The following is a 13,797-nucleotide window of genomic DNA, read 5'->3' on the forward strand; positions in this document are numbered from 1 at the left end:
GGATAGAACAGAGAGAATTTGAGAGAGAAGGGGAGACAGAGAGGGCAAGAGAAAGATAGACACCTGCAGACATGCTTCACCGCCTGTGAAGCAACACCCCTGCAGGTAGGGAGCCAAGGGCTCGAACTAGGGTCCCTACGCCAGTCCTTGTGCTTCGTGCCACGTGCACTTAACCTGCTACGCTACTGCCTGACTCCCCCAGAAGTTGATTTCTATGTAATCTATTTTGAGGACCAGGAAGGAGAGATTCTACCTTCTCCTCCACTGCTAATCAGCATGACTGAAATTCCCCACTGGAAGAATTCATTAAGATTAGCATTATCATGTCATATCATGAATACATTTCCCAGTGTTGGGCTCAGAACCTTTGATAAGGATGGGAATCAGCAGAAGGGCTGTCCTCAGTTGCAAGCAAGGTGATACTAGACCTGAGGTTTCTGATTGTCCTTGACACAAGTTCTTTACGTGTCCAAACCCAGTGACAAGGGAGAGTTCACCATTCTTAGTGTGTGAAGGATAGTGATCAGGCATAAGATGAATATCTTAGGGATCTGGCAAGAGGATCCCTTGAAGACTGACAAGTATTATTATCCAGTGTCCTGGGAACAGCAGGTAGGGGTGAAGCAGAGCCTGGTAGGTGGCAGAGACATTGTGGGTGGTCCTTGCTAGGCAGCAAGAAGACATGAGACGGGTCAACTCATGCTTCATGTTTGCAGAAGCTCAGCTACTACCACTATCCTCATCTGGAAGTCCTTCCTGAGTTGAGCATCACACACAGATGGGCTGGAAATAGCCATGAGCTGTGCGGATACAGCACAACTCTCTTGGGACTTCCAACCAAATACAGTTTCCTCTGGGGGAAATAGGATGAAAATGTTAAGTCTGCTTAAAACTTGGTGATGGCCAGTTCACTCTGTGTAGGTCTGAAGAGAAACACTATTTCTTTCTCTTTTTTTTAAAAAAATATTTATTTATTCCCTTTTGTTGCTCTTGTTGTCTTATTGTTGTAGTTATTGTTGTTGTTATTGATGTTGTTGTTGGATAGGACAGAGAGAAATGGAGAGAGGAGGGGAAGACAGAAGGGGAGAGAAAGATAGACACCTGCAGACCTGCCTTACCGCTTGTGAAGCGACTCCCCTGCAGGTGAGGAGCCAGGGGCTCGAACTGGGATCCCTTCACCCCACGTATGTTTAATCCGCTGCGCTACGCCCAGACTCTCAACACTATTTCTTATTGAGGGCTGGTGAGAGGGTGAGGGTGGGGATTTCCCCTACAGACCAGGAGGAGTGAGCAGGTCCCTCTGCTGTGCCCTGTCTAGACTCTGTTACACAGTTTATTCCTTCCAGTTCTGGACCCACAGAAGGAAAGAGATAGACTCCTGTAGCTCTGCTTCACCACTCATAAAGCTAGAGCTTACCCTAGAGGTAAGGACCAGGGACTTGAACCTGCGTCCTTGCTCACTGTAATGTGTGCACTTAACCAGTTGCGCCACTGCCTGGCCCCTGGGCCTCCATCTTTTTGTCAGTCTTCTGGGTAGACAGAGTTGACTGAAGTCAACTTACTTTGAAGTAACAGTGTTGCTGAACTAGAAACCCCAATTCTGACACTCAGAGCCATCATAAAGGATGTATAAATTAGAACTTCACTTCTTCCAGGCCCCCCCAAAATGCATTATAGAAATCCTGATGGGAGTCAGGTGGCAACGTAGCGGGTTAAGCGCAGGTGGCGCAAAGTGCAAGGACCTACTTAAGGATCCCGGTTTGAGCCCTCAGCTCCCCACCTTCAGGGGAGTCGCTTCACAAGTGGTGAAGCAGGTCTGCAGGTGTCTGTCTCGCTCTCCCCCTCTCTGACTTCAATCCTCTCTCCATTTCTCTCTGTCCTATTCAACAACGACAACACCAATAACAACAATAATAACTACAACAACAATGAAAAACAACAAGAGAAACAAAAGGGAAAATAAATAAATAAATATAAAAAATTTTTAAAAACTCTTAAAAAAAAGAAATCCTGACATTCTCAATTCAGATAATGTTATATATTTAAAAATCTCAAAAAAAAAAAAAAGTCTTCAGATGGAAAAATCTCAAGAATGTGAATATTTCCTCTGATCACATTAACCTTATTCCCCATTCGGAGCATCTCATTATTTTGAAATGTCACAGACCTACAGACTATCAGAGCCAGAACAAAACTTAAAGGCAAAGTCAGCCAGACTTTTCATCAACTGCAGTCAGGATAGCTGTTGAATTGTTCAAGGCAGCCGTGGGGCCCAGCCTGAAAGCCAGGTGTCTGCCTGCCTTCTTCCAGTCCATAACTGCTATGCATACTCTGAAATCACTCTTCCTTGAAGGACTGTAGGAACCTGGTTGAGGCAGATGGTTGTTGATTCTGTGTTGGCTGAAGGTGGCCTTGAATTTTATCAAACATGCCAAGTGTAGGATATTCCTTGGGCACTGGGCACAATTTCTCATCCACCAGTGGCAGCCCTTGGAGGCCCCACAGAAATATCCACATTTAGCAATGCTCCAGAGTGAAGATATTATGGAATTAAGATCAGATACAAGATTTAATCTTGTATTTGTGTATTGTTATATTCCGCCAAGAGCAAATACATAAGATTGAATTCTAGAGCTTGAGTTTAAATCTCAATTTGTGTACTAACTTGCTCTGGGAACTTGATCACATCAGTCAACATCTCTGAGCATCAATAAGATAGAGGTAATACATCTGTCTTAGAGGAATATGTGAAATTATTGAGAATAGCATGGCAGATAGTATAATAGTTATGCAAACAGACTCTCATGCCTGACGTTCCAAAGCTCCAGATTCAATACCACCCCCACTCCCCCCCACCACTACTGTAAGCCAGAAGCTGAGCAGCACTCTGGTAAAAAAAAAAAATTGTTTACAGAGACCTTACCATGGTGCTTGCCCCTAACTTAACATCAGCAGTCAATGAAAACCAGTTGTGATTGATGTAGACTGGGAGGAGTCTCATTCTAGTTTCCTGTCTACCTTCCCTCATTCTAAAATGTGTGTCTGTGACTGGGCCACATTTCTCCTGCCCAGAGCCTCTGCTAGTTATGAGATGGTTGCTAAGAGACGTGGGGTACACTGGACTGGTGAGTGTGTGTCCTGTGTATCCCTCTCTTTTTTAACTCAGACTCACCCAGTCCCTACCACACCCTCTTAGCTTACACTCATCTCCCATGTGCAGGTTTTGAGAAGACACTGACACATTTAAATGAACACTCCTGATAAGCCAGTGGTCTCCAGTCCCCAGAGACCTGAGCAGGGGCACAAGAGCAGTGGGGCCTGCCCAGGACCTCTAGGCAGCCTGGAATGGAAAGAGAGCCAGGAGCTGGCTCTAGAAGAGGCCGCCATGCTGAGGAAGGTGGAGGAGTTCTTCCTGATCTGTGACACGGAAGGCAAGGGCTTCATTGCCAGAAAGGATATGCAGGTAAGAGGGGACCCTCTTTTGGAACATGCTCGTTTGGAATGCCAAATGGTCTCTGTCTCTGATTAGAGCTTGCCCTGCCCAAGAAGTGATATCTCTAGCAGAACAGATACCATCAGCTACTCTGGAAGGATGGAGCACCGTAAGCTCTATTTCCAGGGAGCCAGAGCTCCTGGGTTCATTCTTTTTCTGGCCTTTCCTTGAAGTCAGATTTGGGGAGAGGTTGTTCACGTTGACTCAGTTGTTCTCCAAGATTGTGGGAAACGATGATAATAATATAAAGAACTTAGGTAAGGGCCTTAGGTAAGACATAGAATAGAACTTCCCCTTAAAAACTGACTTAACAGGGCCAGGTGGTGGTGCACCTGGTTGAGTGCACATATTATAATGCATAAGGACCCTGGTTCAAGCCTCTGGTCTCCACCTGCAAGGGGAAAGCTTCACAAGTGGTAAAGCAGTGCTACAGGTGTCTATCTTCCCCTTCTCAATTTCTATTTCTGACTATCTCTATTCAATAAAGATAATAAAATTATTTTTTTTAATTGACTTAACTTGTGTTTACATCATTATAAGTTCTTAAAAATATTTTATTTATGTATTATAATTAGAGACTGAGATAAATGGATACACACACACATATAGAGAGGGGGGAGGGAGAGGGAGAGAGATACCTACATCCCTGCTTTGCCACTAGTAAAGCTTTTTCCCTGTAGATAGGGACCAGGGGCTTGAACCCAGGTCCTTGTGCATGGTAACATGTGTGCTCAATCATGTGTGCCACCACTCAGACCCTTATCATTATAAAATTTTAAGAGGAGAGTTTCACACCCACATTTTGTATAAGACTCACTACATTCACCATCAAAATTCCACTGCCATGACTTACTTGCTTAGCACCAACATCTCCAGTTCCATCCATAGTTCCAAAAGGCACAATGTCAGATGTGATCTTTGAGTGACTGAATAGTATTGCATTAGGTATATATATCCAACAATTTCTGTATCCAGTCATCTGTTGATGGGTCTTTTAGGTTTATTCCATATTTCGACTGCTGTAAATAGTGCAGCTGTGAATATAGGGACACACACGACTCACACATACACATACACATTCTTTTTTTTTTTTCACTAGAGCACTGATAAACTCTGGCTTATGGTGGTGCCAGAGATTGAACCTGGGACTACAAAGCTGAGACATGAGAGTCTCTTTGCTACCTACCCCCACCTCAGGTGTATATATCCTTTAGCACTAGTGTTTTCATGTCCTTTCAATAGAATTTTAATTTTGTTGTAGTTGTTCTATTTCCTTGAAGAATGTCACTGGAATTTTAATAAGGATTGCATTGGATCTATAAATTGGTTTTGGTTGTGACTGGCGTTTTAATACAGATTTTTCTTCCAATTCATGAACACAGGATATCCTACTACTTACTATTGCCTTTGACTAATTTAATAATGCTTTGTAATTTTCATTGTACAAGTCTTTCATTTCCTTTGTTAGGTTTACTACAAAGTATTTCATCTTTTTATAATGCATTTATAAGTGGGACTATTCCTTCAATTTCTCTTTACTCAGTTTGATCACTTCTGTAGAGAAATGCTATCTATGGGGGGTCAGGTGGTAGCACAGCAGGTTAAGTGCATATGGCACAAAGAGCAAGGACTGAAGTAAGGATCCCGGTTTGAGCCCCCAGCTCCCCACCTGCAGGGGGGTCACTTCATGGGTGATGAAGCAAGTCTGCAGGTGTTTATCTTTCTCTCCCCCCTCTGTCTTCTCCTCCTCTCTCTATTTCTCTTTGTCCTATCCAACAACAGCAGCAATGACAACAAAAACAATAATAATAACGACAACAGCAAGGGCAACAAAATGGGGAAAATGGCCACCAGGAGCAGTGGATTCATAGTGCAGGCACCGAGCCCCAGCAATAACCCTGGAGGCAAAAAAAATGCTATTTATGTATGTTGATTTTGTATCTTTTCACTTTATCAAATTCACTGATTATTTCAAATGGTTTTTGTGGCATCTTTAGGGTTTTCTGTATATGTTGCCATGTTGCCTCTACACTTTTTCTCTTCTCATTTGTGTATTTTTCTTTCTTGATTGTTCTGGCTGGGATTTCCAGAACTATGTTGAACAGTAGTGGTGGAAATAGTTGTCTTTGTCTTATTCCAGATGTTAGTTAAAAACCTTTTTCTTTTCCTCTCTCTCTCTCTCTCTCTCTTTCTTCTTTCTTTCTTTCTTTCTCTCTTTCTCTTTGCTCAGTTCTTAACTTTGACAATTCTGGTGCCTTTGACTGAACTTCCAGTTTTCCGCCATTAAATATCATGCTAGCTGTTAGTTTGCCACACTGTGACCTTCATTATCTTAAAGTGTATTTCTTCTCTTTCTAGTTTATTACATTTTTCAAAAAATTATAAATAGATGTGGAGTGTTGTAAATGATTTTCAGCATCAATTGATGTAATCATGTGAGTTTTTAAAGATGTGGTTCTTATAAATGGTGAGGCCAGAGCACTGTTCAGCTCTAGCACATTATGGCACTGGGGATAGAAGCTGTGGCCTCTGGGGCCTGAGCCATACAAGTTGAATTGTGAGTCTATTTCTGTTTTACCGTTCTTTTTTTCCCATTGATGTGTTGTGTTCCACTGATTGATTTTCATATATCAAAGCATACTTACCTAAGATTAATCCCACTTGATCAAGATGAATTATTCTCTTGATATTTTGTTGGGTTTGATTTGCCAAAATTTTGTTGAGGATTTTTACACTAGTGTTCACCAGGGTTATCAGTCTATAGTTTTCTTTTTTTGTGCTGGTCTTTCCTGATTTGGGGATCAGAGGGATACTGGCCTCATATAAAGTGAGTGGGAATATTCCTCCGTCTTTCAGTTTTTCAGATGAGTTTGTGTAGGATAGGTATTAGTTGTTTTTTGAAAGTTTTTTTTTTTTTTTTTTTTTTTTTATAAAACTCATTAGTGAAGCATTCTGGACCTGAGCTTTCATTCTAAGAGAATTTTGATATCTGTTTTTCTAATTAGACTCATCAGGCTATTTCTTTCTGTTTTGGCCTCTTTTTTTTTTTCTGGCCATTTTCCTAATTGTCACTGGGGCCTGCTCAGTCCCAGTGGTCTTTTCTTAGTTTTTTTTCATTTTCTTATAGAGACAGAGAGAAGTAGAAAGGGAGAGAAAGAGATACTTGTAGCATTGCTCTACTGCTCATGAAGCTCCCCTAGACCCCCACAGGTAGGGGTCAAGGGCTAGAAACCTGAGTTTTCACACACAGAAATGTGTGTGCGCTACCATGTGTGCCACTGCCTGGCCTCATTTTTGTTTTGTTTTGGTTTGGTTTTTTGCCTTGAAAGAATGAGTCCTGTAGGCTTTCCTTTTTTTTTTTTTTCAAGACACTGTTTTTTTCAAGACACCCACAATATTCCATTATGATACTTTATAAAGTTCTATATCATCAGTTGTAATTTTGCTTGTCTCATTTCCAATTCATTTTATCATCTCTCTCTCTCTCCCTTGAGTCTAGTGAAGGGTTTATCTCTTTTATTTATCATTTCAAAGAAGCAGCACTTGGTTTTATCAGTCTTCTGTTTCATTTATTGCTCTCTGACTTTTCTTATTTTACTCCTTTGGAGCAGAACCCTCTGAAATAAAGGCAGGGAGGCACTGACCTGTTGACTTCACAACATGGAAACATGAGATGTAAACATCATCCTTGCTGTAGGAACAGATATTCTGCTAAATACAAAGACCTGAGAGAAAGCTATTTCTAGAGCTCCTCTCACCTGTCCTTACCCTCAAACCCAGTCACACTCAATCCCCTCATAAATACATCTTAAGGGGAAATACTGTAAGACTCAGTGTGTGCCTGTTCTGGCACAGAATCTGGCAGATTTTTTCTGTAAATGCATTACAAATCAATACTTGTGACCTGGAAGGTGGCTCAGTGCATAAGGTGTTTAACTCTCAGATGTGATGCCCCAAGTTCAACCTCCAGAATTGCATATGCCAGAGTAATATTTTGGTGTCCTCTCTCTCTCATTAATAAATTAATGAATTTTAAAAATAAAGAATAAGTATTAAGACCAGTAGGCAGTGTGGTCTCTATTATGACTACTAAATTGGGTGTTTCAACATGAAGGTAAGTGTAACCAAATGAGCATGGCTCTATTATAATAACACTCTAGACACTCAATCTTCATTTTTTTTTTTTATCTTCATGTGACATTTCCTTTCCTAAATCATTTCCTTCTGTTGAAATCTCCTTTTCAATCATTCTTAGCTCACTGCTACACACACACACACAAAGGTAGTGGTTCTAATTTCTACCCAGGGGCATAGCTCAGTCCCTTTCCAGCTGGCAGTGCCATGCTGTGGCCTGGATCTCACCCTGATTCGAGTGATGAGAACAAAGACTTCACTTGGGCACCATGAAAGCAACGCTTCCCCAGGCCTTTGCTTTACACCCTCTGCCGGAAGTGTTTCTAGAAGGAGGCATGGCTGCGCTATTCGGAGGAAGCATTCAGGTCTTTCTCTGCTTCAGCCTGGCATTACAGAAGCCACTGCAGGCAGGCAGTGAAATGCAGGCCTCACTGGCATCAGTCCACTCAGGTTCATGTGTGTGGGCTAAGAGGCAGGAGGCACAGGCCTGTGGGCTTTCACTCCCACCCCATGGGGTTTGGCAGGCCTTCCCCAGCACATTCCCACAGCCTCTGCTCACACACACTGCCTAGAATTTTCAGTTGAGGCAGTTTGTCAAGAATCATCTGGGAGTTGGTAAGCCAACCAAATGTGACCCAAGACTTGTTTTCATAAATGGAGTTTTTCAGAACACAGCCCTGCCCCTGCATCTGTGTGTTGTCACAGCAGAATTGGTAGTGTGTGACTAAGACCACAGCTGACCTTCCAAAGGCTTTTGTGATAAGTTGGCCTGAGGCTTTTTTTTTTAATCATAAATCTGGCATTTGTTAGCAGTGTGAGCTTGTGTGGGCCATTGTTCCTCACCTGTGAACTGTTCACAACTTTCTCCCAGCATCAGAAGAGAATTTGATGAACTACCCTGTGGGGGTGCTTGGTGTTGACATTGGAATCTGGCAGTTCCTCTGTAAATGCACTTAAGGGGGTGAGAGAAAAGTACCCTATGTCTTAGTTCAGTTCTTCCTCTTCTCCACATTTTAAGTTTTTTTCTTAAATATTTATTTATTTATTTCCTTTTTGTTGTCCTTGTTGTTTTTATCATTGCTGTGGTTATTGTTGTTGTTATTGATGTCACTGTTGCCAGATAGGACAGAGAGAAATGGAGAGAGGAGGGGGAGAGAAAGATAGACACCTGCAGACCTGCTTCACCGTCTGTGAAGCGACGTCCCTGCAGGTGGGGAGCCAGGGGTTTGAACCGGGATCCTTACGCCAGTCCTCAAGTTTTGCGCCACCTGTGTGCCTAACCCGCTGTGCTACTGCCCAACCTCCTAAGTTTTTTGTTGTTGTTGTTAAGTGTAATAACATACACAACCTAAAATATTGGCATCTTCATTCGTGTTACAGTGTATGCACAGTGATGCCCAGCAGCATTCACACTGCTGGATGGCCATCACCATCACCCGTCTCCACAGCCATTTTCATCTTCCCAACAAGAGCTCGCAGCATTAGACACTTTCCCACCTCTCTCCCTGCAGCCTCACAACCACACTCTCTTCTACTTCCTGTCTCTGGATTTCACGGCTGTAGGTACCTCCTATCTTTGGGGTCATGCAGTATTTGTCCTTTCAGAATGGTTTATTTTACTTCCATGACGCCTTTTTAAAAATTTGCTATTAACAGTAGATTACAAGATTGTCATATTATAGTGTATAGTTCCACAGCACACCCACCACCAAAGTTCTGTGTCCCCACCCACCCAAACATAATCGCCATAGTTCTCACAGTTTGTTTGCCTCTGTTTTTTCTTTTTATTTATAAAAAGGAAACACTGACAAAAGCCATAGGATAAGAGGGGTACAACCCTACACAGTTCCCATCACCAGGACTCCGTATCCCATTCCCTCCCCTGATAGATTCCCTGTTCTTCATCCCTCTGGGAGTATGGACCCAAGATCATTTCTTTCTTCAAGTTCATGTGAACCCTGTCTCTAGATTCTACATATGAGTGAAACCATCCTATAGTTGTCTTTCATTTCATTTCTTATTTTGCTAAGCATTGTCACATGATGATGTCTTCTAGGTTCATCATATTGTGGGGTATGTTAGAATTCCATTCCTTTTTCAAGGCTGGATAATATTCCATGGCCCATATATACCACATTTTGTACTAAGTGTGCTTAACTCAGTGTGCCACAGCTCAGCCCCTCCACATTTTGTTTATTGGTGGATATTTGAGTTGCTTCACACCCTTGAATATGAGTAATGTTTCTTTGAAGAAGGGTAGGAAAACACCCCTTGAGCCCTTGATTTAAATTCTTCTGTACATATATTCAGATTTGAAATGGTTGGATCATATGGTAGTTTTATTTGATTTTTTTATAATACTACCTTACTGCTTTCCATATGGCTGTACCATTATACTGGGACTTTAATTGTGAGTCTTCTGTCTTTCCTCAGAATTAAAATGGGGGAGGAAGGAGTCATTTCTACTGAGAGAGCGCTTCCAATCATACCCAACTAGTGCCGTTCTTGTTTTTGTCCATTGTACATGAGTGAAAATGACCTCTTTGGGGACATTGTTCAATACCTAGAGGCATTTTTTTTTATTGAAATGGATGGAGAAGGAGCAACTACCAGTATCCAGTAGGCTGAAGCCAGAGATTACTAAATGTCCTAAAATGTATTGGACAGCTTCTCCTCTCCCAATAAAGAATTTTCCCTTCCAAGAGGTAGTGCAGAGGTTGGGAAGCTTGAATCTGTTACATGGCCAGCAACCTGAACCAAGCAAGCACACCCAGGCACAAAGCACAAGAAAATTAAGCTCCACCCCTAGGACCTGACACTCAGCTCTGGAAGACAGGCATCCTGCCTGAGCCACCCCTGGGGAAGAGAGTGGTGGGTGCTGGGACCATGTCACGCAGGGCTGCTAAATCAGCTGCCACAGGAGGGAAGTCTGCACAGACGTGGCTTCCTTCAGGTGTCCTCCTGTGTGCTTTTCACTCAGGCATGTTTGAAGCTGGGGAACTGCTGGCTTTGAGCGGTCTAAAGCCTGGCTTTGGGCTGGTGGCCAGGAAGGTAAAGGGGTCTGTCTGAGGAACTGCAGAGCCTGGCATTTTCCCTTGGCTCTGGAGCCCGAGCCCAGGCACTGCCACTTCAGTACCACCTGCTGGCCCAGGTCCTGGAACATGCCATTCAAGAGATGGTACAGAGAGCCAGCCAAGTGCTGGTCAGGATCCAACAGCTGGAGTGTGTGAGAATGAGACAGTGCTCAGCAGATGGCTCGCTGCAGCCCTCATTTCTTTTAATTGAGGTCGTGTTAAAACTAACAAGACTGTTGACTTTTAGGGTCATGCTCTTACAGCTTTTCATCATATGTCTTTTTATTTCTTTCAAGCATAGAAACATTTGCATTTTGTATTGGTGATTTAATATTGATTTACAAAATTATGAGACATCCAGGGTTTAATTCCACACCATTCCCACCACCAGAGTTCTGTGTCCCCATTCCCTCCATTGGGAACTGCAGTGGTTCTCCCAAGGTCACAGATAATGGGTTGACTTATTTCTATAACTATCTGTATTTTATATAAAGATAAAGATATAGATATTTGCTCCTTTTCTTTCTATGATCCTGCCTTTTCTTTTCTTCCTTCCTTCCTTCCTTTTTTTAATATATTTTTTATTGCCACCAGGTTATCTCTGGGGCTCGGTGCCTACACTATGAATCCACCACTCCCAGTGACCATTTTTTTTTTAATTTGTATATTTATGGGGCTGGGCAGTGGCGCAGTGGATTAAGCACACATGGCGTGAAGCACAAGGACCGGCAGTGTAACAATCCCATTTCGAGCCCCCAGCTCCCCACCTGCAGGGGGGCAGTTGCTTCACAAGCAGTGAAACAGGTCTGCAGGTGTCTGTCTTTCTCTCCCCCTCTCTGTCTTCCCCTACTCTCTCAATTTCTCTGTCCTATCCAACAGCAATAACAACAACAATGATAAACAACAAGGGCAACAAAAGGGGAAAAAATAGCCTCCAGGAGCAGTGGGTTCATAGTGCAGGCACCAAGTCCCAGCGATAACCCTGGAGGCAAAAAAAAATTGTATTTTTATTACATAGGACAGAAATAGAGAGGGGAGAGGAGGTAGAGAGGGAGAGAGACACCTGCTTATGAAGTGTCTCCCTCTGCAGGCAGGGAGTGGGGGTTCAAAACCAGATCTTTGCACAGGTGCACCACCTCCAGGCCCCCTTAGCATATGTCCTGCCACACCACACCCACCACCACAGATCCCAGATCCATCCACCATGGTCTTCTGAATCCCCTCTGCTCTTATACCACCGCCTCTTTGTCCACCACCTTCTTCTCCTTTGGTATCCTTAGTTCTGTGTCCAGAGATACAGAGTTGAAGCATCAGTTTTCTTTGTGAGTGATATCCTCGATATCTACCTTTCCCCTTAACTTAACATCAACAGTCTGGCTTGGTTCACTTAGCACTCGTCCCTGCTGACCCATCTGGGTTGTAAATCAAAAGGCAATATTCCTTGCTCCTTGTTGTCGAGCACTGTTCCATTATGTCCACAGACCCCACCCTAACCCTTCCTTATCCCCTCGCTTGTCCTTAAACATTTGGATTGTTCCCATAATAAGCAGAGATGTGCGAGTATCTTTTTCGATGAGTGTGTTTGTGCTCTTTGGACAGATACTCCAGACTGGAATTGTTGCACGTATCTTAGATCTTTGTTTCATATTGCGAGAAGTTGTCAAACCCATTTACATTTCTACTAAGAAAACCTGAGGCTTCCTTTCTCTCTGGCCCTCAGCAGCACTTGCTGTTTCTGGCATTTTCAAGATAGACCATTCTCACAGGTGTGGGATACTGTCTCTCACTGTCATTCCCATTTGCAGTTCCCTGATAATAAGTGTCAATGAGTATTTGGAAGTGCCAGCTGGCCATCTGCATTTGGTGGATGTGTGTTCAGTTTGTTTGTTTTGCCTCTTCATTTCTTGATGGGGTCGTTTGTTTTGTTGTTGATGATTTTTATGAATTCTTTTTTGTGCCACCAGGGCTATGGCTGGGACTCCAGGCCTGCACCATGAATCCACTGCTCCTGACAGCCATTTTCCCTTTCCTCACTCCTCCCTCCCCCCACCCTTTCTTTTCTACTATATAGGACAGAGAGAAATTGAGAGGGGAAGGTGAGGAGCTGGAGTCCAAACCCAGATCCTTGCATACAGTAGAGTGTGCACTCAACTAGACACTCCACCACCTGACCCTGGGTTTTTATGAATTCTTTATATATCTTTATATATCAGATGCATGGTATGCAAATATTTCCTCCTATTCACTCCTGCAGTCATTATTCATTCACTCAGCAAGTGTCTCAAGACTCTATGTTTATCTGAACTGGGTGAGATCCTGTGGGGCCCAGTTCTTAGACCTCCCTGTCCACTGGAGAGGCAGCAGACATGCAAGCAGTTGCCTTCACCAGTCTGTAAAGAGCAGACTGAATGAAACAAGGCTTATGAATGAGGCAGCTATGCTTGGGCCCAGTCCAGTGGAGAGTGCAGAGACTTGCTTAAGAAGTGTCTCCAGAGCTGAGTGGAGGAGGCACATTCACAGCTAACTGGAAGGCAAGGTGGTGGAGGATGCTGGTGATTAAAGGACTGAGGTCCCAACGTGTGCCCGGGGCTGTGGGCAGGGTAAGTCAGCAGGCAGCTGACTGCCTCCCTGTTGTCTTTATCCCTTGCTGGTCCTTTGGGGTGGGTGTGGGCCTCTGGGAATCTGGCACATGGTGGTGTAGGCAGAAGAGACTTGATGGTGGGTCTTAAGGTGCTGATGGGAGAGAGTGTGGCAGAAGGGACCCAGCAGGGAGCCACAGACTGTAGCTGAAACTCTGAGCCATCAGTCTTCCTCCAGTCTCCATAGTCTCCACAATGACCTGTGGCAAAGTCATTACCTTGTCGGCTGTCTTCACAAGACACTAGACACTAAAGAATCTGTCCCTTCCCACCAGCTCACCTCACTTAAATGTAAATGGCACCAGGAGACTAGGGGACAATAGCAGAATAAGCTGGTTTTGCATGCTTTGCAAATTGAGAAGGAAGAAAAATAAGAGAATTCTGGTTAAGAGTAAAGGTTCTTGGATACCAAGAAGGGGTGCAGCCAGTTGAGCATATACATTACCATGTGCAAGAA

At 43.5% G+C, this 13,797-nt stretch overlaps 1 protein-coding gene across 4 annotated transcripts in view; it reads left to right on the plus strand.

Moving 5' to 3' along the window:
• Nucleotides 1-13,797, plus strand: part of CRACR2A (calcium release activated channel regulator 2A) — a 237,888-nt gene that overhangs the window by 145,050 nt on the left and 79,041 nt on the right. For all 4 annotated transcript variants that reach the window (XM_060190258.1, XM_060190257.1, XM_060190259.1 and 1 more), the window contains exon 2: nt 3,221-3,463. In XM_060190258.1, the coding sequence (XP_060046241.1) occupies nt 3,248-3,463 (216 nt within the window). In that variant the 5' untranslated portion in view covers nt 3,221-3,247. The remainder of the gene's footprint in view (nt 1-3,220; nt 3,464-13,797) is intronic.

Source organism: Erinaceus europaeus, chromosome 4, assembly GCF_950295315.1.
Source record: "Erinaceus europaeus chromosome 4, mEriEur2.1, whole genome shotgun sequence".
Classification (NCBI taxonomy): Eukaryota; Metazoa; Chordata; class Mammalia; order Eulipotyphla; family Erinaceidae; genus Erinaceus; species Erinaceus europaeus.